The sequence below is a fragment of the Larus michahellis genome, chromosome 6, assembly GCF_964199755.1.
Source record: "Larus michahellis chromosome 6, bLarMic1.1, whole genome shotgun sequence".
NCBI lineage: Eukaryota > Metazoa > Chordata > Aves > Charadriiformes > Laridae > Larus > Larus michahellis.
The window spans coordinates 32,686,193-32,705,729 of record NC_133901.1 but is presented as its reverse complement, the minus strand read 5'-3'; the positions used below and the strand labels follow the sequence as shown (position 1 = coordinate 32,705,729).

Genomic DNA, 19,537 nt, shown 5'->3' with positions numbered 1-19,537 from the left:
ATGTGGGGATGAATACAGGAGTTTGGTGGTGGTGAACTCTGGTATTAAGGAGCGGTGGGAGTGGCTGGGAAGGGGTGGAGACTGAGGAGCCCTTACCTCTTGGCGCCTTGTCCCTGTAAGTGATACGTGTGGTCAAGCTGCGACTCCAGAGAGGAAGCTTCCCTGGCGTATTTTACACACCTGTAAGTAACAGGGGAAATTAAGCCTGTTGTCAAGAAACGGGCACAGAAGAGGTGTCACCGACAATCCCCGTGGCACAGTGCAGACATCCCCGTCTGCATCCCCCCGCCGAATCCCTCGTTCGCCTGATGCCCAGGGGGAGGTTTCTCCCCCGGGGGCCATGGCTGGGGAAGAGCGAGGCCGTGCTCAGCAGGGTGGGCACGAGGAGCGCGGCTGCTTGAGAGGTCCGTGCTTCTTCCCGTGGCGCGACTTGCTTTGCTTTTCCTTCATACCCCTTTGTTTCAACCAATTTTATCTTAAAAATCTGCCTGATCCTGTAAGAGAGTTTATGCATTTTTGGATCCCCTTGCTGCCTTTGAGAACCTTGACAAGCAGGTGCGCTGCAGCACTTGCAGCGCTGAGCCTCCAGGGGACCCGTGGCAAGTGTGTTTGGCATGCCGTGTGCCACTTTGGGGCACCGTTGGGCCAGTGGGCTGCCACAACTCCGGTGTTTTGTCTCTCTCAGGTTGGACTTCAACGGGTTCTACACCGAGCGCTTGGAGCACATGTCTGCCGAGCGCAGCCAGAAGGCAGCTCCCCTGCTTCCCCGCCTGGCTGTGCCTGCCCAGTGAAGTCCTGCTGCTGCCCCTTTCAGCCACCACCTCTTCCGCACCGGCCCCACACTCATTGCCTTCGAGCTAAGAATACTCAACCCTCTCCATTCACAGCGTGAGCTGGAAACGAACCGTAAGGTTTGTCCCAGAGAGACAGAGGGGGAATATTCAGTCTCATGAAATGTATGTAATGGATTTTCTCTTCCGAGAGGCTTTTGTTAAGTCCCTTTTTTTTCCTTTTTTTTTTTACTGCATTGTAAAGTGATGTATTTGTGTGTTGTAAAATAAATTTAAAAAAAATAATCAGGGTTTATTTTGGCTGTTAACAGAACTGACGGTGCAGATTAGTCTTTTAGGTGACTAAATTTTGGTCAGCTCACAGAGATCTGTCTCAGCTGCCGTGTGGCCTTACTTTGGGGGCAGGGTGGGAGCCTAATTGGGGGGTTGCTGGAGTGAAGCTGGTCAGCTGCTCTAACCAACGGGATGGGCTTCACAGCTGATGAGCAGGAATGCGATGTTCGTATCACATTGGCCGAGTCCTCAGCAGAGGACTTCCAGGGTGTCTCGCAGAGTTGTGCAGTCATAAAAATTGCTTGAGGCAGTTTGGAAGCGGGTGTGGTAGAGGGTGGAAAAGAAATGTCTCCCAGGAACAAGTGGTGACCAAGGTAAGTGCCTGAGACACCAGAAGGCATGTGAACCTGGGGAGATGCGCAAGGGCTGTGCTTACGGGGCTGAGTGTGCCTGTTAATGACCTGCCCTTCCACTCCCTCACCTCCTCCTTTGCAAAGACCTCCTAGAGTGCCTTAGAGGGAAGAGCCGGGTTCTCTTTGCTCTGGTGGCCTAAAGCTGGTCCTCCAGCTCGGCAGAGGGAGGGAGAGAGACCAATGGAGGAGATGGAGACCACCAGTCTTCGCTATGGAGGAGTGAATTCCTTCATCTGAATGTTGAGGTTGAGGACTGAGACCTCAGCCAACATCATCTGGCTCTTCAGGGAAAGGACTTGTGCAGTTCATGGGGACGGGAGAGTTTCGTGTTCCTGCCACTGAGGTGGCCTCTCAGTCCAGGAAGGCTTGGAGAAGTTGACCGCCTGTTTCCATTAAGTTTCTGTGGACCTCACAGGACTTCACAGCCTGTCCCTCAAACTCCTCAGGGTGGAGAGGCAGAGGGGCCCTGGTCCCTGGAGGGACCTGCTGTTCTCTCAGGGCTTGAGAGACTCCCCTGGCACTTCACTGTGTCACTGTTGGTGTCATGCATTTTTCATGCCAACGAGCAGTGTGGTGGCTGTTGCCAGATACCCTACTGCCAGGCCCAAGCAGGAGATGGAGGTGGGTCTTCTCCCCTCACCAGAAGCCAGGAGGTGCCAGTAGAGAGGCAAGAAAAGGTCCTGTGGCTGAACCCAGCAGCCCCACATCCCGTGGCACAGCAGTTGGGTACCTCCTTGCCCCAAGTTGCCATTTGGCTGCTCTGTGTCTCTCTGGCAAGCTGGGCTATTTGCCGTGCTTCACAGACTGTGGGTTGGTCAGTAGCTCCTTCAAGGACCGCTCAGCTACGCACACCTTGCAAGGGTTACCGTTGTTGGGGGGAGAGCTCTACTGGAGACGTTTAGGTAGCTAAGAACAGACAGGACTAGGAGCGTCGAGGGTGAAAGCCCAGAGCTTTACTATTTATTGGGTTTTCTTGATAAACTTGTCTATTTAAGAGGGAATTGCAGGAAAGCTGTGGGGAGAAAGAGGGAAGACACCGAAACAGTGCTTGGCTACGGTGGTTTCTGTGCCATTTTGGAGGAAGCTTGTCCCCAGTGACGGTGCTCTGCGACAGCCGAATGTGGCGTCCGAACCCCTCTGTCATTAAATGCGGCATTTCTTGGCCTGAAGCAGATGTAACTGGACAGGGTGTGAGAGAACCTTGGCCAGGCTCCCTTCCCCACCACAGGTGGGACCAGATGATCTTCAGAGGTCCCTTGCAACCTGGGCTGCTCTGTGGACACGGGGGAGATGGCAGTTAGCTCCAGGGCGGAGTGGAGAGCTCAAGGTGCAGCACACCTCCCAGCTCAGCCCCACATGGTGATCCCAGCCCCCTCCCATCCTTTGGGATCAGGGAGGGTCCTGAGTGCCCCACTGATATGCCCTGATATCCCACAGTCCCCTGCAGGCCCCCTGGACGGTTCAGCCCCTCATGGTGACCCCAGCCCCTCCATCATCTCAGTGCTCCATCATCTCAACCCCCCACCAACGCCTGCCAATGCCTCCCGCGTCCTACTGCTGCCCTCTGGTAGCCCAGCCACCCTCAGCTCCTGCATCACCTCGGGGCCACCTCAGACACCCACTTCATGGCCAATGGACACCGCTCAATGTCCCCAGCCCCTCTGTCACCTAAGAGCCAGGCAGGCACCCCATAGACACCTCCCTCAGTGCCCCAGGGGACACTCCTAGCCCCACTACCTCCTGTGGCAGCCCAGCCACCCCAGCCCCTCCAACCACCTCAGAGCCAGGCAGGGCTTCCCACTGCCCGCCGCCACCCTTGATACTCTATTGTCACCCCCCCTGCCATGCCCCGCAGACCCCCACACGGCCCTGGGACGTGCCCATATTGGTCATGGACACACCCTGATGTCCCGGGGGTTCAGACTCTCTCTGAAGCCACACAGACAGCTGTAAATGCCACTCAGACCATGTTGCCCCCGTCCGTCCTCCCCCCCCCCCGATACCACATTGCACACCCTCTGCTACCCCACAAACCCTCCCCAGCGGCTCACGCACCCCCCTTGACGTCCCACGGACAGTCCCTAAGGCTCTGTGGACCCTCCCCAATGCCCCGCAGATGCCCCGCCATGCCCCACGGACAGCCGTCAGCGCCCCACGGACCCTCCCCGGTGGCCCACAGTCACCCCCCGATGCCCCACGGACCCTCCCGGATGCTCCACGGACCCTCCCCCGTGCCTTCACGGGCAGCCGCCGATGCCCCGTGGACAGTCACCGATGCCCCACGGCCACCCCCCCCTCATCCCCCGACACCCCACGGACACCCCCCTCTGACCCCCGCCGGCCCCTCCCTGCCGCACTCCCCGGGCCTCTCCCGGCCCCGCTCCGCCCGGAGCCCCCAGCCGGGGGCGGCCCCATCCCCGCCCCGTCCCGCCGGTGCCGGTGAGTCACGGCGGGCGGGGGCTGCCGGCGCGGCTCGGCGCGGCTCGGCTCGGCTCGGCGGCGCTTGGAGCCGGGCACCGCGGACACGTCGGAGCCATGGCCCCGCCGCTCCTCCGCCTCCTCCTCCTCCTGCTGGTCCACGGTGAGCGTGGGGCGGGCAGCCGCGCTCCGCCGACGGGACGGGCGTGAAGTTGTGGGGAGGCGCGGAGGCTCCCCAGGGCGGGTGGGGGGGTTCTTCTGCCGTGGGGCAGGGTTGGAGGAACATTCCTGCATCCCTCTAGACAGGGATGCTCTTCCCTGTGAGAAGAAAGGGGACGCGTGGGGAGCGGCACGGGAGGGGATGGATGCACGGGGTGGCTTTTTTTGGGGGGGGCCGGACCACAGCCAGGCAAGGTTTGGGCTGCTTTGTCGTTCCCCTGGCGTCACCGGGGGATTCGGCGGGCACTGCCGTCATCGCCTCCTCAAGCTCCCCCCCGAGGGCGAAAGGGGACCCTTGGCAGAGGGATGCTTGTCGGTGACCTCCTGCCTCACCGCTGCCCCACACAGATTGGGGGGGAGGGGGCGCACCTCCACTGGGAGGCTCCTGCCAGCCAGGGGAAATTTGTCACCAGCAGCCGGCGGAGTGCTGGCAATGGTGGGGGGGGGGGCCCGGTGACTCAGCCGGCCGAGGGGGTGGTGAGGAGGCTCCTGGCTCCCTCTTGGGAGCTGTGGGCGAGGGCCGCCGGGCACCCGCTGGGGGCTCAGCCGTCCCCGTCTGACCCCCCAGAGCACAGGCATGGCTGCGGCACGTGCTCCCAATTTGGGGCTGCCAGGGAGGCGAGGGGTTTATGGCAGAAATGTCTTCCTTCTGACACGCACACACAAAAAAAGAGGCTGGGGGGAGGGCTACGCCAGCCCAGACACAAGAGAGATGTTCTCCAAAACACAACCCCCAGCAGCTGCCAGGTGCCAAGTCACAAACTGTGGCATCAAGACGGCAGGCTGGAAAAACTGCTGTCTTGATTTGCCCACTGTGGTCTCAGCAGGGTTTTCCAGCCTTGAAGGACCACTCACACACATGGGTGATGCTCCCCACCGGTGAGTTGCGTTCCCAGATGTTATTTCAGGACTTGCTGTTTTGGCTCTTCCCTTGGCTGCTTCCATTATCCCCTGACTTGGCTGTTCCTGGGCATCCCAGCTCAAAGGTCTTTGACCTTTCCCAGGTGCCACAGCCAGGCTGGAGGAGAAGCTCATCCATGTCGAGAAGTATGAGATGGTGACACCACGCAATATGCCGGTGCCTCGGGAGAAGAGGGACCTCTCTGCGCTACCAGTGAGTAGTGTCACCTCCTGAATACTGGCTCATCACAGCTGCTCTTGCTGCCTTGCAGGGAGGGTGTTGCAATCAGCAGACACCCGTAGCCCACCACTGGGCTCAGAGTTGGATCCCTTTGGCCCACCACTGGGCTTGGAGCTGGACCCCCTTAGCCAGAAGAATGACCCGGTGCACATTTTCTTGCATTTCTTCCATCCCAGAGGATGGAGATCTTAAAATAGTCGCTCAGATCAGCTTTCCTGCACTGTTTTTGGGTAAAAATAGGAACTGTAGAAAGCAGGGTGGATTCTTGAAGAGGTGGGGGCTGCTTTCTCCAATGTTTTCTTCGGAGCCATTAGCCAGTGGTGCCACCTCTTGCAGTCTTTCAGTGATCTTGCGACATCTGGTCTTTGCTTAAGGAGGGATTTGCAAAGCCTCATTGAACTGTAAGCACTTTTCTTGCTGTGTTTGCTGAAGTTGGGTTTTTTTTCATCCTTTGGGACAGGGAAATAAGAATCAGAAAGTTGCAGAAACCCACATGAAAGAAAGCCAGTGTTATTTTTCTTGGGAAACCTTATAATTTGGGGGAAGGAATGGGGTTTGACTCAGGAGTTTTGAGCTCTCAGAGCTGATGTCCGTAGGATGATGGCTTTGACCTCAAAGATATTTTCCTTGTTGCCTTAAAGTGAAATTCAGCCAAATACAAGGATTCATGTTCTAGGACCGAAAAGCACTGACATTAGCACATGATGAGATAGAGGGGCTGGGGACATTTATTTCCTAGTAAACTCTTTGTACAGCGTGTTCATCTGTGATTCAAAACCCTTTCTGATAAACTAGCTTCAAAAACACTCCCCAAAAGCATCTGTTTTCTCTGCTCTAGAAACCTAAACTTGTCCATGAGATAAACATTCCCCAGGCTATTTAGAGACACCATCTGTGCTGGGTGCGCTGGGCGGCTCTGCACTGATCCCCCTGGAAAGGGGAGCTCACCCATCTCGGGGTCCCTCCGCTTTCCGCAGCGCAGGGGGCCTTCATCCGCGGTCTCTGGCTGGGACGGGCATGGGCCAAGAGCTGGTTCCTGGGTCAGAGCAGTTGGGACACGTGAGGCTGGTCCAGCAGAGCATCTGCCACGTTTGAAGCAGACCCCTCTGGCTTTGCGTCAGTCAAAATGTTTAGCCCTGCAGACGGGGTGGAGAGCTGGGTCCCGCAGCGCAGGATCCCCTGGGATGCTAGCCTTCCCGCAGGCCGTGGTCTGCTGTGCCCACCCACCTTTAGCAGGGGCGGGACAGGACATGTGGCAAACCTGGGCACTTCATGGAAAGGGACCTGAAAAAGAGCAAGAAGGGCCTCCAAAAAGATTTATAGTTACCTGCTCTTGATTGCAGAAGTGATATCTCCCTCATACTCAATACTCCCCAGTATTGAGGAGCGCAGCTCCAGCTGTATTGAAGTGGGAGGGAGGTTTCCAGACACTGTAAGACCCAGTGTTGCAAGCTTCCGGCTTCTCCCTCAGTGTACCTGTGCTCACACATCCCTGATGATGCCCCCACCATGTCCCCAGAGCCAGTTGACGCAAGGAGGCAAGCCCTTTGACTGGGTAGAGACAGCTGAGCTCCTGCTAGCCCAGCCCACGGCTCTGCAGGGGATAGCAGGACATTGCAGAGCGAGCAATGGGGCCAGACGGAGCAGGAGCAAGGGATGGTGGTGGCCCAGACACCCCCTTCTCTTCCTCCTCTCGTGTGCTGCAGCTCCTCTGATACATGGCATGGTGCAACGAGACCCATCCCTACCGTCCTAGCCTGTCGCCCCTTCCCACCCAGAGAAGAAATACGCTGCGCTGGGGTGGGACGGTGGCATCACGTCCCAATCCTCTGCAAGCTCTCTGGGTCTCTTCATAACACCAGCTGGAAGAAATCCCTCCTTTCTGTGTGCTGTGGCCCTGGCTCTGTTTCGCTCGCTCAGCGTGGTCTGGGGGTTAGCAGGGCTCAGGCAGGGGCAGGGCTGAGCTGCCTGCACTTCCACAGCCTTCCCATCTGGAGCCCTTGCAAAGCCCATGCTAATGAGGAAGGGGGTGATTCAGAGAAGCTGTAGCAGAGTTCTGTTTTTTTTTTTTAACTTGCCCTGTGGTTGTCTCCAAGAGATGGTTTCTGACCCACCACCCCCTTCCAAGTGCTTTCCTGCCATTTCCTAAGACCTCTTCTGTCTCCGGCACTGCCAAGAATAACAAAGCGTTGCTTTGTCGGCAGACACAGGACGGGACGGCCACATCAAGCAGGAGACACTGTTTCATAAAAGAAGAATTTTCCGGGGACCCATGAGCGCGCCCGCGTGTCGGTGTTGTGCCTGCAGGCCTGTTGCCGCCTGCTCAGCCAGCAGAGAGGACATTTCATGGCCAGCAGCCCGTCGCTTCAGATTGGAAATGGGTCAAATGGAGAGCGACCGAGTGACAGGCAAACCCTCTTACCTGACCCTGCTGGTGCTGACTTGCTCTCGGCTCAGCCCCAGCTCCCGCCAGCTCGCAGATCATCCCCCTGGGAGTGCCAAGATGTCCTATGACAGCAAGTGACGTCATCCTCCCTGGGGGAGAGGCTGCACACCTCATCTGGGAGGAATGCTGGCCCTGTGGGAAGTGCTTGCTTTGCCTTTTGCTCAGCTCTCTGCCCCAGGATCCCATAAGAGGGAGGATGTGCCCTCAGGAGAGGTGTCTGTGCTGCAGTGGTGACTAAGGATGCAGGCTGGTACAAGGCACCGCCGTCTCCCTCAGTCGCCCTGGTGGGATGGGACCTCTGGAGGTCTATGGCCCGGTCTCTTCAGATGGAGATCGCAAGACATCCCAGAGGGAAACATTTCTGGAAGGGATGTCTCCATCCTGGGAGTTCAGGGCATCCACCCTGACCCAGCCACAGCGACTGGAGGTTGGGCTTGAGATGCTTTGAGATCCCTCCACCAGCACTAAGGTGGTGCTCAGGGGATCTGGCACATGGTGATACTAAAATCTACTCTCAGTAGCAGACGAGAACCCAGAAAAGGTTATTTTCTAACTGTGATGTTGCAGATTAGATCAGTCAGAGATAAGGAAGTCTCTGCTGATGAGAGCTGTTGGGCACTGGGGATCTTTGTGGTTAGTCTGTGAGTAAGCGCTGAACTCAGTCTCCAGAAAAGGAGCTTTGTGACTGATGAGTAGGAAACCTCAGTTTCTGGCGTGGCCATCTGCAGCCATGTGTCAGAGACAGGAAACCAGACTTTGCTGACTCTGTTTCATTGCTGGTGACCTGTTCTTTATCTCAGGATGTGCCGGGGATTTGTGTTATTGCCCACACGCTTTCTTTCTTCTCTTCTGATTTCCTGTGTCTTTGCTGGATGCCTCCAGGGTGAGCAGCCAGGCTCCCCATCCCGCAGCCACCTTCCAGCGGGATGCATGCACACGCCATCCCCTTTCTGGGCAGGTCCTCCATTCTGAAGCGGTTGATGTTGTCTGTCTTTCAAGCAGAGCACCTACCCGGACCGTGTCCTCTACAGTATCCGTGCCGAAGGCAGTGACTACCTCCTGTGGCTGGAGAAGAACAAGTGAGTGCGGGTGGGCACAGTGGGATGGTCAGGGAGAGGCTCGATTCTCACCCTTGCCATGAACATCACTTCTCCACGGTCCGGCATCACCACACCAGCAATCTAAGCCCTCAGGCCAGACCCTTGATAGGAAAATATTTCTATTTTTTTTCCCTCCTTGGTAAACCCATCCAGGGAGGTCATGGGCCCACCACACCCAACCTGACCGACCTCATCCTCAAAGCTTTCCATCCTCTCCCCACAAAATAGGGTCGCTTCTGACACCCATTCTCCATCCTGCAGGGAGCTGCTAGGGCAGCACTACACTGAGACGCACTACTCTGCTGACGGCACGGAGATCACAGAGCAGCCGGACGTTCAGGTATGGAGCTGGCTCCAGGGAGAGCGGTTTTCCCGCTCACGCAAGGTCCCCCTGTGCTGACAGCGGATGCAAGACCCCCTTTACACCTCTCCTCTCTCTCGGCGGCAGGATCACTGCCTTTATCAGGGCCACGTGCGAGGATATGCCGACTCAGCAGCAAGCATCAGCACCTGCGGCGGGCTCAGGTAGGACCTCCCCTGGGGCACCGTGGCTGGTCAGAGGACAGCATCAGGCCCAGCCTTGGCACACGCCTGCTGCTCCTGCTGGATGCGGTGCCATGCAACGGTGAACCGGTGCGACCAAGCCCCAGCCAGCCGGAGCTGTGCTGATGGAGGGAGAGCTCAGCTTTCCCACGAGGAAGAGAAGATGTCCCTTTTCTTGCTGGCCGTGGGAGTGCTGGCCTCCCTGGCTCGGCGCCTAGCAGGAAAGGCGTTTTGCATCTCCTCTGGGCCACACCAAGCTCCTGGAGCTGATGGCTGGGTGCCTTTCCAAAAGAAAAGGAAAACATACAGTACATCAGGCCAGCTGTGTCTCCCGCTGCCCACCCGCTGCTGGACACGCTGGTGCTCGTTCCTCAAAAGCTGCTCTGGGTCTACCTTCTTTTAATGGCAGAAAGCATCCTTGCAAAGCAACCCAAGCCACCAGGTCCATGCAAGGTCACTCAGTTTGCCATGGAAGATTCATACTCTGCTTGTTCTCTTTCTTTTGAGATCAGCTAGCAGCCAGACATGGCAAGAGAGTAAGCCAGAGAGGAAGGGGGCCCCTGGCAGGAGGATGTGTGAGGAGACCAGGTGGTCCCTGGAGCACCCAGGGACCTGCAAACATCCATTTGCAGGAGAAGCACCCACTGGAGCTGCATGGTAGCCATCTCCTCACTTGGCCAGCAGTGCTCGTGTCTGTGGAGACCTTGGCTCACACAGCTTGTGCGTATGTGGGACACGATATCCTTGTATAGTAGGAAGACAAGATGTGCTAGGGCAGGACAGGAGAGAAGGACAATACAGGCAGGGCACATGGGACACCTTACAGAAAGCATCTTGAAGGCCAGAGCTGTTGAGCAGGAATACTGTGTTACACCTGGCCTGGCAGCACTGGGCAGTTCTCCTTGCCGAACCCTGGGAGATTTCTGCTGCCCAAAGTACAGGATACTCCCCTTGCCATGGATGCTATGCTACGGTTTGCTCCCTCCCAGCCCAGCAGCCAATTTCCAGCCTCCCTAACAGCCCTTTTGTTCGACCGGTGCTTCTGCAGCCTCCGAAAGCAAATGCTGTGGACGTGTTTCCTATTGCTCCCCGTCTCCCGGCATGCCCCAGGTCAGCTTGGTCCTGGAGCACCTCCTCTCAGGCCAGGTGAGGTTGCAGGGAAGACGCATCCAGTCCCTCATGTTGCTGTGAGCTCCTGCACCCCTGTACCTCTGCACAGTGGTGTGAGGCTTCATGCACTGCCCATGGGCTGCTTGGGGTCTTTGCGTTGAGCGTGGCTCCATGCATATGGCCAGAAGGACCAGACCATCGTATCCTGCTAGCTCATCCAAGCTGCCTATGGGAACCATGAAGGGGTAGGGTGGTTTCCTGGGTGAGATTTGGCAGCTGTATTTTGTGTCACGGGCACTAGCGGGGGTGCATGTAGGGTCTGTCCATGTCCTGCCAGATATCACCCCAACCTGAAGCCTGCCTTCTCTCTTGGCAGTGGGTTTTTCCGGGTGAATGAGACCACTTTCCTGCTGGAGCCCCTGGAGGAGGATGCGGCCGGCCAGCATGCAGTGTACAGAGCAGCTCACCTGCGGGGGAAGCGTGGCACATGCCCAGAGTCCGGTGCCACCCTGGAATATGACCATGAACCGAGAATTCCCGCAGCCATGAAGCTCTACCGCTGGGTTAAGGATTGCATTGTTTGTCCTTGCTGTAGCTGAGTTTGCAAGAGCCTAGGTCCTGTGAAGTCCAGGAGAGGAGTGGGGCCATACCGCGTGTCTTGGAGATGCTCCTCTCCTACATGTTGTTGGTTGGGTACCCAAACGTGGGTTGCTCCCAGTGGCCTAGCTCCTGGTGGGAACAAGTCCTCAGGTCCTATACCATTATCAGGAGCATCCTCTTTCCCCACGAGCTCCATGATGACCGCAGAGCCTCTCTCATTCCTTATCCCAGTAGCAGGCTTGAGTTTTGCCTTGTGTGTTGGAAGGTGTCTGAAACACCCAGCAAAGTAACATCAGAAAGCAGAGCTAGAAGACCTCCTAGCCTTGAATAACATTGAAAGATGCCCCAGGATCCAACACATCCCACAGGAGGGTCATCTGCAGGGCTTGGCAAGCTGCAGAGCTGAGCCCATCTTTGTGCTCACTTTCCTCTTCCCTTCCAGAAATCAGCTCCGTTACACAAAGGTCCCCGATATGTGGAGCTGGTCCTGGTCGTGGACAACGAGGAGGTAAGCACCAGGGCAGGGAGCCAGTGCCTGCATTTTCGCTGTCATCCACAGCAGCGAGGAGGTCGAAGCCAGCCTGGAAATCTCTCTGTGTCCTTCCTGTAGTTCAGGAAACACAAGGACTTGCGCACAGTGCAGAACCGCATGAAGGAGGTCGTGAACCATGTCGACAAGGTGAGCCCAGGGTCTGGATCTGCACTCCCCACTCCCACACATGCCCCGCAGTGCCAGCACAGGCATGAACGTGGAGGAGGAGAGATTGGTGTGGGTCGGGTGATGGAGCTGGAGCTGATCTCAAGCCTCTAGGTGGGCTGCCATAGGGTGTCCAACTTCCTTGGCCAATGGGGTGTGCAAGGTGGACACAACAAGCAGCTCAGCCCTGGGTCCTCAAGAGCATGGGACGGCTGCCTCCCAGCTCTTTCATAAGGGAAGCGGGAGGAGAAATTTCTTCTCCTAACCCCTGGGAGTACCTCCCACAGCCATTCTCAAGCTGGAGCAGGTGCTAGCAAGGGGAGGGTGATGGATGCAGTGCACCAAGGGGGAGCTTCTGTTTGCCTTGCTTCAGCCTCACTCTTTGGTCGGCGGCATGGGAGCAGCATCCCAACCTTCACCAGCCAAGAGGGAGCCTAGAGGTCCCGGGGAAAACCCCATCTACGTGGTCACCCCACCTTGTATTATTTATTGAATGGGTGACAGAGGCTGATATTGCACAGTGAGGTGGGGTCCTGGGCTTGGTTGCAGCTCCCCAGGGGAAGTGGGACCTTCCCCTTGTGCAGATCAAATCCAAGCACTCCCTCTGGGCTCTCTCCCACCCCAGCTTTATCAGCCTCTTCGCCTGCGGGTGGCCTTGATCGGCTTGGAGGTGTGGAGCCACAAGGACAAAATTGTGGTCAGTCCCAACCCGGAGGTGACACTGGACAACTTCCTCCACTGGCGAGAGGCAGAGCTGCTGCGGAGGAAGCCACACGACAATGCCCAGCTGATCACGTAAGAATAGGGTGCCACCACGTGGCCACCCTTGCAACCCTGCTGCCACCCAGGCCACGTGGCCATGATGGCATCTCAATCCCACAGGGGCATAGACTTCCATGGCACGACTGTAGGGCTCGCCAAGAAGCTCGTGATGTGTACCAGGGACTCGGGCGGTGTCAACCAGGTGGGTCCCACTGCCCAGGCACGCACTGGGAGGGCAGCGGCAGTCCCACAGTCTGCGCTCACTCCAGAGCAGGTCTCTCCTCCGCTGGTCTCCAGCTTTTCCTCCACAGCCTTAGGGCTGGATCTGGTCCCTGACATCTCCAGCCCTTGAGTCACTGACCCCCAGAGAAGTGTTGGGGCCGCAGGGGGGGAAGGTTAGCTGTGGAAGCCCAGCTGGGTGCTGGTGGAGGGTTCTGATACACCTGAGCCCTGAAGAGCCTCCCAGGCTAGTTCTGTGGACACAAGGCTTCTCCCACCACCTGTCAGGTGGCTGGGACTTGGTTTGGAATTGCTCCTTGGCCATCCTGGCTGTTCTTCTCATCCCTCCCCAGGGAGGGCATCCTTTGCTGAAGGGGGACCCATGGCTATCCAGAACCACCACAAAGCATTGTTTCAGGGTAGCTGCTATATCTAAGCACACTCACACCCCTGAGAGGGACCATTCTGGAGTTCCTCAGGGGGCCATGGGGCCAAGTCCAGCTTTTGTCTTCCTTTACCTCAGCATGGCAGCATTAGGGAATGAATAGTAGACAGCAGTGAGACCTGGCCCTTGGTGGGCCCCATGGAAATGCTGTGGAGAGCATTTGAACCATGCTGCACTTCTTGTGCCACAGGACCACAGCATGAATCCTTTTGGTGCTGCATCCACCATGGCCCACGAGATGGGGCACAACCTGGGGATGTCTCATGATGAAGATATTGCTGGCTGCCAGTGTCCTGTCCCCAAGGATGATGGAGGATGTGTCATGGCGGCAAGTGTTGGGTGAGTGAACGAAAAAAGGGGAACACCTCTGGACAGCAAATATCTTGAGATGCCCTCCAGCATTGTCCTGATGGGGTGAAGCCTGTTAGATGGTCAGGTCTGGGAAGACATTTCACTTGAAGCTGCACTTCAAAGGTCTGTTGGTGGCCCTCCAGCTTCTCCTTGGGATGGTGGGTGCGAAGCCCCCAGGCTCTTATCTCTGCTCATGACCGCATGTTTTTGTGCCCCTTCAGCTTGGTTTATCCGAAGCTCTTCAGCCGCTGCAGCGAGCAGGACATGTGGCAGTTCCTAGGGGACCCCAGGACCAGCTGCCTGCTGAATGTCCCCAGGGCGGATGAGTTGTACGGGGGGCCGGTGTGCGGGAACCAGTTTGTGGAGCGGGGAGAGCAGTGTGACTGCGGTACACCAGAGGTATGGATGCTCTCTGAGGGCCCAGGAAGGAGGGTGGGCAGCAGGGACCTGAGGCCTGTCATTCGGGCTCGGAAAATATTGTGCAAGCCTCTTCACTGGACCCTGTGCTTTGCAAGACTCATCTTCCTTATGTTCCTGATGCTTCTGCTGAAAAACAACTTATGGCGGGTTCGTTAACCTGGACGTGTGCCCTCCCCCCCCACGCCACCCCACGTAGCTGGAGCAGGAGCATGCCTAGGAAAGATGGACTTCCCAACAGAATGTCCCCCAAAGAGGTGATCCAGGAAGGGGGACATCATGGCACGTTGTCCTTTCAATAGCTCAGCTTTTCCTCGTCCCTTGTGGCCCTAGGGGGAGATCTGAGACAAACAGCCAGGTGGTGTCTCTGGGATAAATCCCTGTGTCACAGGCCTGCTCTGGGACCTGAAGGGATGCTCCCCTGATGCAGAGAGCACAGAGATCCTCCTGTTTTCTACTTCCTGGAGGTGTGCAAAGGGTGCTACCAAGGAGCAATGACTCACGTCAGGACCCATCTTCTGAAAAAAAATCTCTTCTTTTCCTTTGATTTGGTGTTGGTAATGGGAGTAAAGGGGCAGCGGTAACGATTCACACCTGGGATGATGCTGTGGTTTTGCCCCATGGTTTAGCCCATGGAAGCTACAGTGCTGTTGGCCCTTGGTTACGTGACAGCTGGGCCCCCCCCAAGAGGAAGGAAAATGGTCTTTAAAGGGGGGCTTTCGGGAGTGTTTCAGTCCCTCCCTATCTTCCAGGAGTGCTCCGACCGCTGCTGCAATGCCACCACTTGTCAGCTGAGAGAGGGAGCCGAGTGCGCCCAGGGGAGCTGCTGCCAGGACTGCAAGGTACCGCTGCCAGCCAGGGGACCAGCCTGGCAGGGAAGGGGGCTGGTGGGTGCACAGTCCTGCCCTAGGCTCCTCCAGTGCTTCCCAGTAGATGCAAGGTGTGTCCATAGCCCACTAGAAAGCCTGAAGGACCTCTGTAGTAGCCTGCCCAGAGCCAAATGCACCCAATGGTTCGGGTGGGAATCATGCTTTCTGTTCAGTGCTCTCACTACATGGACAGTAGCATCTTGGGTGGGGAGTGTTCAGGAATGTAAAGCAGCCTCTGTTTCTGGCATCCTGGAGCCCAGGTCCCTTGGTCTGTTAGCTTAGGTGCAGGATGAAAAGTGTTGAAGAACTGGGCAATGTTCACAAGGGATCAATGTGCTCCATTTGTCCAAGAGAAAGTTAAGAATTACATGCATTGGTTCCTGCACACGGGCATAAGAAATGCCCTAGGGAGGAATAACCCCACGCACCTGGAGAGCAGCTCTGCAGAGAGGGACCTGGGACTCCTGGTGGACAACAAGTTCACCACGAGGCAGCAATGTGCCCTTGTAGACAAGAAGGCCAATGGTCTCCTAGAGTGCATTAAAAAGAGTGTGGCCAGCAGGTGGAGGGAGGTCACCCTCCTCCTCTACTCTGCCCTGGTGAGGCCACATCTGCAGTGCTGTGTCCAGTTCTGGGCTCCCCAGTTCAAGAAGGACAGGGAACTGCTGGAGAGGGGACAGTGAAGGGCTATGAGATGATCAAGGGACTGGAGCATTTCTCTGATGAGGAAAGGCTGAGAGACCTGGGGCTGTTTAGCCTGGAGAAGAGAAGACTGAGAGGGGACCTCACCAATGCTTATCAATATCTAAAGGGTGGGTGTCAGGAGGATGGGGCCAGACTCTTTTCAGTGGTGCCCGGCGACAGGACAAGGGGCAACAGGCACAAACTGGAACACAGGGAATCCCATCTCAACATGAGGAAAAACCTCTTTCCTTTGAGGGTGATGGAGCACCGGAAGAGGCTGCCTGGAGAGGCTGTGGAGTCTCCTTCTCTAGAGACATTCAAACCCCACCTGGATGCGTTCCTGTCCAACCTGCTCTGGGTGACCCTGCTTTGGCGGGGGGATTGGACTAGATGATCTCCAAAGGTCCCTGCCATTTCAGGAAACCTATGATTCTGTGAAGAGATTCTGGAAGAGGACCCCAGGTCAAATCCAGACTAAAAGCAAACCACAAGGTGTTGCCTGCAGGGCAAGGTTTAACTAGGGGAAGACCCAGTCAGAGGCCTGACAGGTGTCTGTCCGGTGCCATAGCTCGGCCAATAGTAAATGTCTTTGTGCCAGAGTGGCACAAGCAGCCGTGTCTGGATCTGTTGGGTGCTGGGAGGTGTTTTGAAGACCAGGGTGCTGCTTCTGTGGATCTGGGGATGCAAGAGCATTGAGGCAGTGCTGACATCCCCTTTTCTGTGCAGGTGAAAGCTGCTGGTGTGCTCTGCCGGGCCAGCAAGAATGACTGCGACCTGCCCGAACACTGCACTGGCTTCAGTGCCGAGTGCCCGGAGGATGTTTTCCAGGAGAATGGCATCCCCTGCCAGAACGGCAATGGCTACTGCTACAATGGGGCTTGCCCCTCTCACAGCGAGCAGTGCCGTGCGCTCTGGGGTGCAGGTAGCTGCTCCCCGACCCTGCTCACCCCTCTTTCCCCCACCACGCTGGGTGATCGCCTGCAGCCCTGGCTTCTTGGGCCAGGGCATTGCTAGGCTGTCGTCCCCTCCTGCATCCCTAGCTATGGCTGCTGACCCCAAAGTGCGGCCATTGGTGTTGGTGCACCTGACCCTTTCCGTGTCCCGCAGAGGCCCGGGTGGCTCCTGATGTTTGCTTTAAGCGCAACAGTGAGCAACACCTTCACCTCCACTGCCTCACCAAGTACGGGAAGCGGCCCTGCAGCCCCAAGTAAGGAGCTGGGGAGGTGGGGTGGGTGTCCATGTCGAGTGACAGCACCGTGGGGCCAAGCAAAGCTCCACAGCCCTGTGCCACCTCTGCCACTGGTGCTCATGGCTGCTTCCCCCGCAGGGATGTGAAATGCGGCACACTGCTGTGCCTGAGCGACAACACCAGCCCTGTCCTTGGCAGTGGCTCCTACTCCCTCTTCTTTGGACGCTTCAAGTGCAAGGCAGTCATTGCCGGCAGCGACGCCAACGAGGTGATGGCCAAGCTCAGGCTGGTACCCACCGGTGCCAAGTGTGGAGAGGAGATGGTGAGTGGGCCGGCTGCTGTGCCGGGTTGGCAGGGGGGAGATGACTGCCAGCCGCAGCAAAATGGAGCAGCCTCCGAGCCCCCCTGCCTGCCCCCAGGTCTGCTACGCTGGTCGCTGCCAGAACCTCCTCGTCTACGGCGACAAGAACTGCTCAGCCAAGTGCAACAACCACGGGGTATGCTGCGAGATCATCCTCTCCCGGAGCAGCTGTGGGGCCCAGGGCAGCAGTCCCAGCCCCTACTGTGTGTGTGCGCCACCCTGACGCTTTCCTCCCTCATCCCAGGTGTGCAATCACAAGCGGGAGTGTCACTGTGAGCCAGGCTGGGCAGCGCCCTACTGCGAGCAGAAGATTTCAGGGATGGCGGCAGGTACGGCACACCCACCCTGTGCATGGCCAGCACCAGCTTACCTCAGCCCGATGCCAGGGAGGGAGCCTGGGGATGGGAGTCGGGCTCCATCCCCACAGTGCCAGAGGTGCCCATCCCGATGCCGAGCGGGTTTCCACAGGGAGCAGCAGCGTGGTCTTGGTGGCAGTGCCGGCTGTGCTGGCACTCTCCGGCATCCTGCTGGGCAGTGGCGCCATGCTTCTCAGAGGCAGGGGGACCAGACGCTTCCAGAAAGGGTAATTCCCCTCTCCTCTGCCCCAGGCTGAGCTCAGCGGGGGGTGGCCCAGAGCTCAGTCCCACATCGTTCCTGTGCCCCACAGGAGGACCTCTAGTGAGCCCGCTGCCAGCCTCGCTGACCCGCTCTTCCAGGAGGGCAGACGGACACCGCGTCCCCACCGCCAGCTGTCTCGCCGTGACATTGGCCACCCGAACCTGCTCAGCAGCACGGCAGCCCCAGGGGATGCCCAGCCCCTCGGGCCCTGCCGCCCGGCACCGCAGGTCAGGGAGCCAAAGGGAGACCTGGCGTGGGGCAGGAATGGCTGGCCAGGGGGGAGGGCAGCCTCTCACCCCCGCTTTTTGCTGACCCTGCAGCCACCAGAACTGGTTCCCAAGGTGACATCTCCAGCCTCTCCAGGACAGCCCCTGCAGGTAACCACCCCTCCAAAAGCCACCATGGCAGGGTGGCCTGTCCTTCCCCTTCAGACATTTCCCCCCTCCATCAGCCTCCCCTGGCCTGATGGGCCCCAGATGTGTGGGGCACATCTCTGGGGTGGCCCTAGGCCGCTGGTGACCTGGGGATGCACACCCTTCCTCTGGCCCCCCTGTCCCCCTCTGGGCCCCTCCTTGGCGCCCAGGCAGGGGACTCGGGTCTCTCCTCTCCTCCCACTAGGTGAAGCCAAAGCCGCCCAGCAAGCCTCTCCCACCACTGAAGAGCAAGGCGCTGTGCAACGGCAATGGGCTGCCAGGACTGGCCCTCCCTTGCCCCCTGATGACAACCCCCATGGTCCTTCAGCAGGGCATCCCCCCAAAGGTGGCCCTGAAGCCACCATCCCCGGCCAGGAGGTGACCAAGGATGCTCCATCCACCACCATGGCTGAGGAGATGCCGGCTCTCGTGGCACAGCCGCAGAGCCACTGTCTGGCTTCCACCCTTACTTGAATCGCTCACTGGACCCTCCCTCAGGATGGCACCCGTGTTTACAGATATTTTGAGTTGTGCCTTAACAGACTTCATAGCCTCGTGGCTGGCCCAGGGAGAGCCGTCAGCTGGGGCTTCACGAGGAGACCAGGAGCAGGGGGACAATGCCAGCTCTGGTTCTGAGGCCAGCCCAAAGTTGGTCCAGGCTCTCCTGCACCCTGGGAGCTGCTGCCTTCTCTCCTGATGTCCTGAATATGTCCTGCTCCTCACGCCTTCCCTGCTGGGGTCATGGCAAGAAGCTCCTGGCATGGCCTGCTGGGGCTGGAGAAGCACTGAACCACAGGGACCATGCCCCAGGACCACCAGCCCGCCCAGGGACAGTCACAAGGGGAGGTCTCGCCAGGGGCTTTGGCAGGTCCAAGCTGGGCTTGGCCTCCCCACAGGGCTTTTATCTCTGAACTTACCACCTGAGCGACTGTTCTCCTGAAATGGAATTTCCTGGGAGCCTTTTTACTGCAGCCGTTAACTTACAACCCTTCTGAGCCATCTGTTGTGAAAACAGTCGTGTCCCCCCACCCCATTTTTGATATAATTTAGGTTGAAGGCTTTTATACCAATAAAGATGGAAGGTAGTGCTGTCATGAGGTGGTGTCTCTCAGCAGAAGGGGGCAGGAGGGTGGCAGCAGGCAGAGAGCTGCAGGGGGCTCAGGGTGGATCTGGCACGGGTGGAGCCAAGGCGGGTGAAGGGCTTGAGCTGAGCTGCCAAATCCTGCGCTGGAGTCACGGGGGCCCCAAATGGCAGCACTTCCTGCCCACTGCACAGAGCAAGGCCGTCCCAGGGGCTGCATGATGCTGCAGCAAGTCTCTGTCACCCTCTGGCTCACAGCACTGCTGTCCCCCAGCTGCCACAACAGGCCCTGGGCTTGCCCTGTGACCAAAGACTGGTCACCATGACTCCCACCATCAGCTTGGCTCCCAGCATCCTGGTCCAAGACTATGTCGTGC

The 19,537-nt window shown here is 57.9% G+C and overlaps 2 protein-coding genes across 8 annotated transcripts in view; both read left to right on the top strand.

The window, feature by feature from the left end:
• TUBGCP2 (tubulin gamma complex component 2) overlaps window positions 1-1,076 on the top strand; it is a 40,634-nt gene extending 39,558 nt beyond the window's left edge. For all 3 annotated transcript variants that reach the window (XM_074592664.1, XM_074592663.1, XM_074592662.1), the window contains exon 18: window positions 686-1,076. In XM_074592664.1, coding sequence (XP_074448765.1) covers window positions 686-791 — 106 coding nt within the window. In that variant the 3' untranslated portion in view covers window positions 792-1,076. The remainder of the gene's footprint in view (window positions 1-685) is intronic.
• A 2,811-nt stretch (window positions 1,077-3,887) lies between these two features.
• On the top strand, window positions 3,888-19,172 carry ADAM8 (ADAM metallopeptidase domain 8). Of its 5 annotated transcripts, none has more exons than XM_074592487.1 (23): window positions 3,888-4,058; window positions 5,119-5,228; window positions 8,701-8,780; window positions 9,063-9,141; window positions 9,250-9,326; window positions 10,831-11,017; window positions 11,497-11,562; window positions 11,665-11,733; window positions 12,377-12,546; window positions 12,634-12,715; window positions 13,368-13,516; window positions 13,750-13,927; window positions 14,698-14,787; window positions 16,225-16,420; window positions 16,606-16,705; window positions 16,826-17,009; window positions 17,107-17,184; window positions 17,293-17,377; window positions 17,517-17,631; window positions 17,716-17,893; window positions 17,987-18,043; window positions 18,285-18,411; window positions 18,631-19,172. In XM_074592487.1, exons 1-23 carry the CDS (start codon window positions 4,013-4,015, stop codon window positions 18,774-18,776), a joined length of 2,649 nt encoding a protein of 882 aa, XP_074448588.1. In that variant the 5' UTR covers window positions 3,888-4,012; the 3' UTR covers window positions 18,777-19,172. The 5 variants fall into 5 exon arrangements, with proteins under 5 accessions (XP_074448588.1, XP_074448585.1, XP_074448589.1 ...); XM_074592484.1 differs by having other exon boundaries at window positions 3,912-4,058; window positions 8,704-8,780; XM_074592488.1 differs by lacking the exon at window positions 18,631-19,172 and having other exon boundaries at window positions 3,912-4,058; window positions 8,704-8,780; window positions 18,285-18,583.
• Window positions 19,173-19,537: the final 365 nt, after the last annotated feature.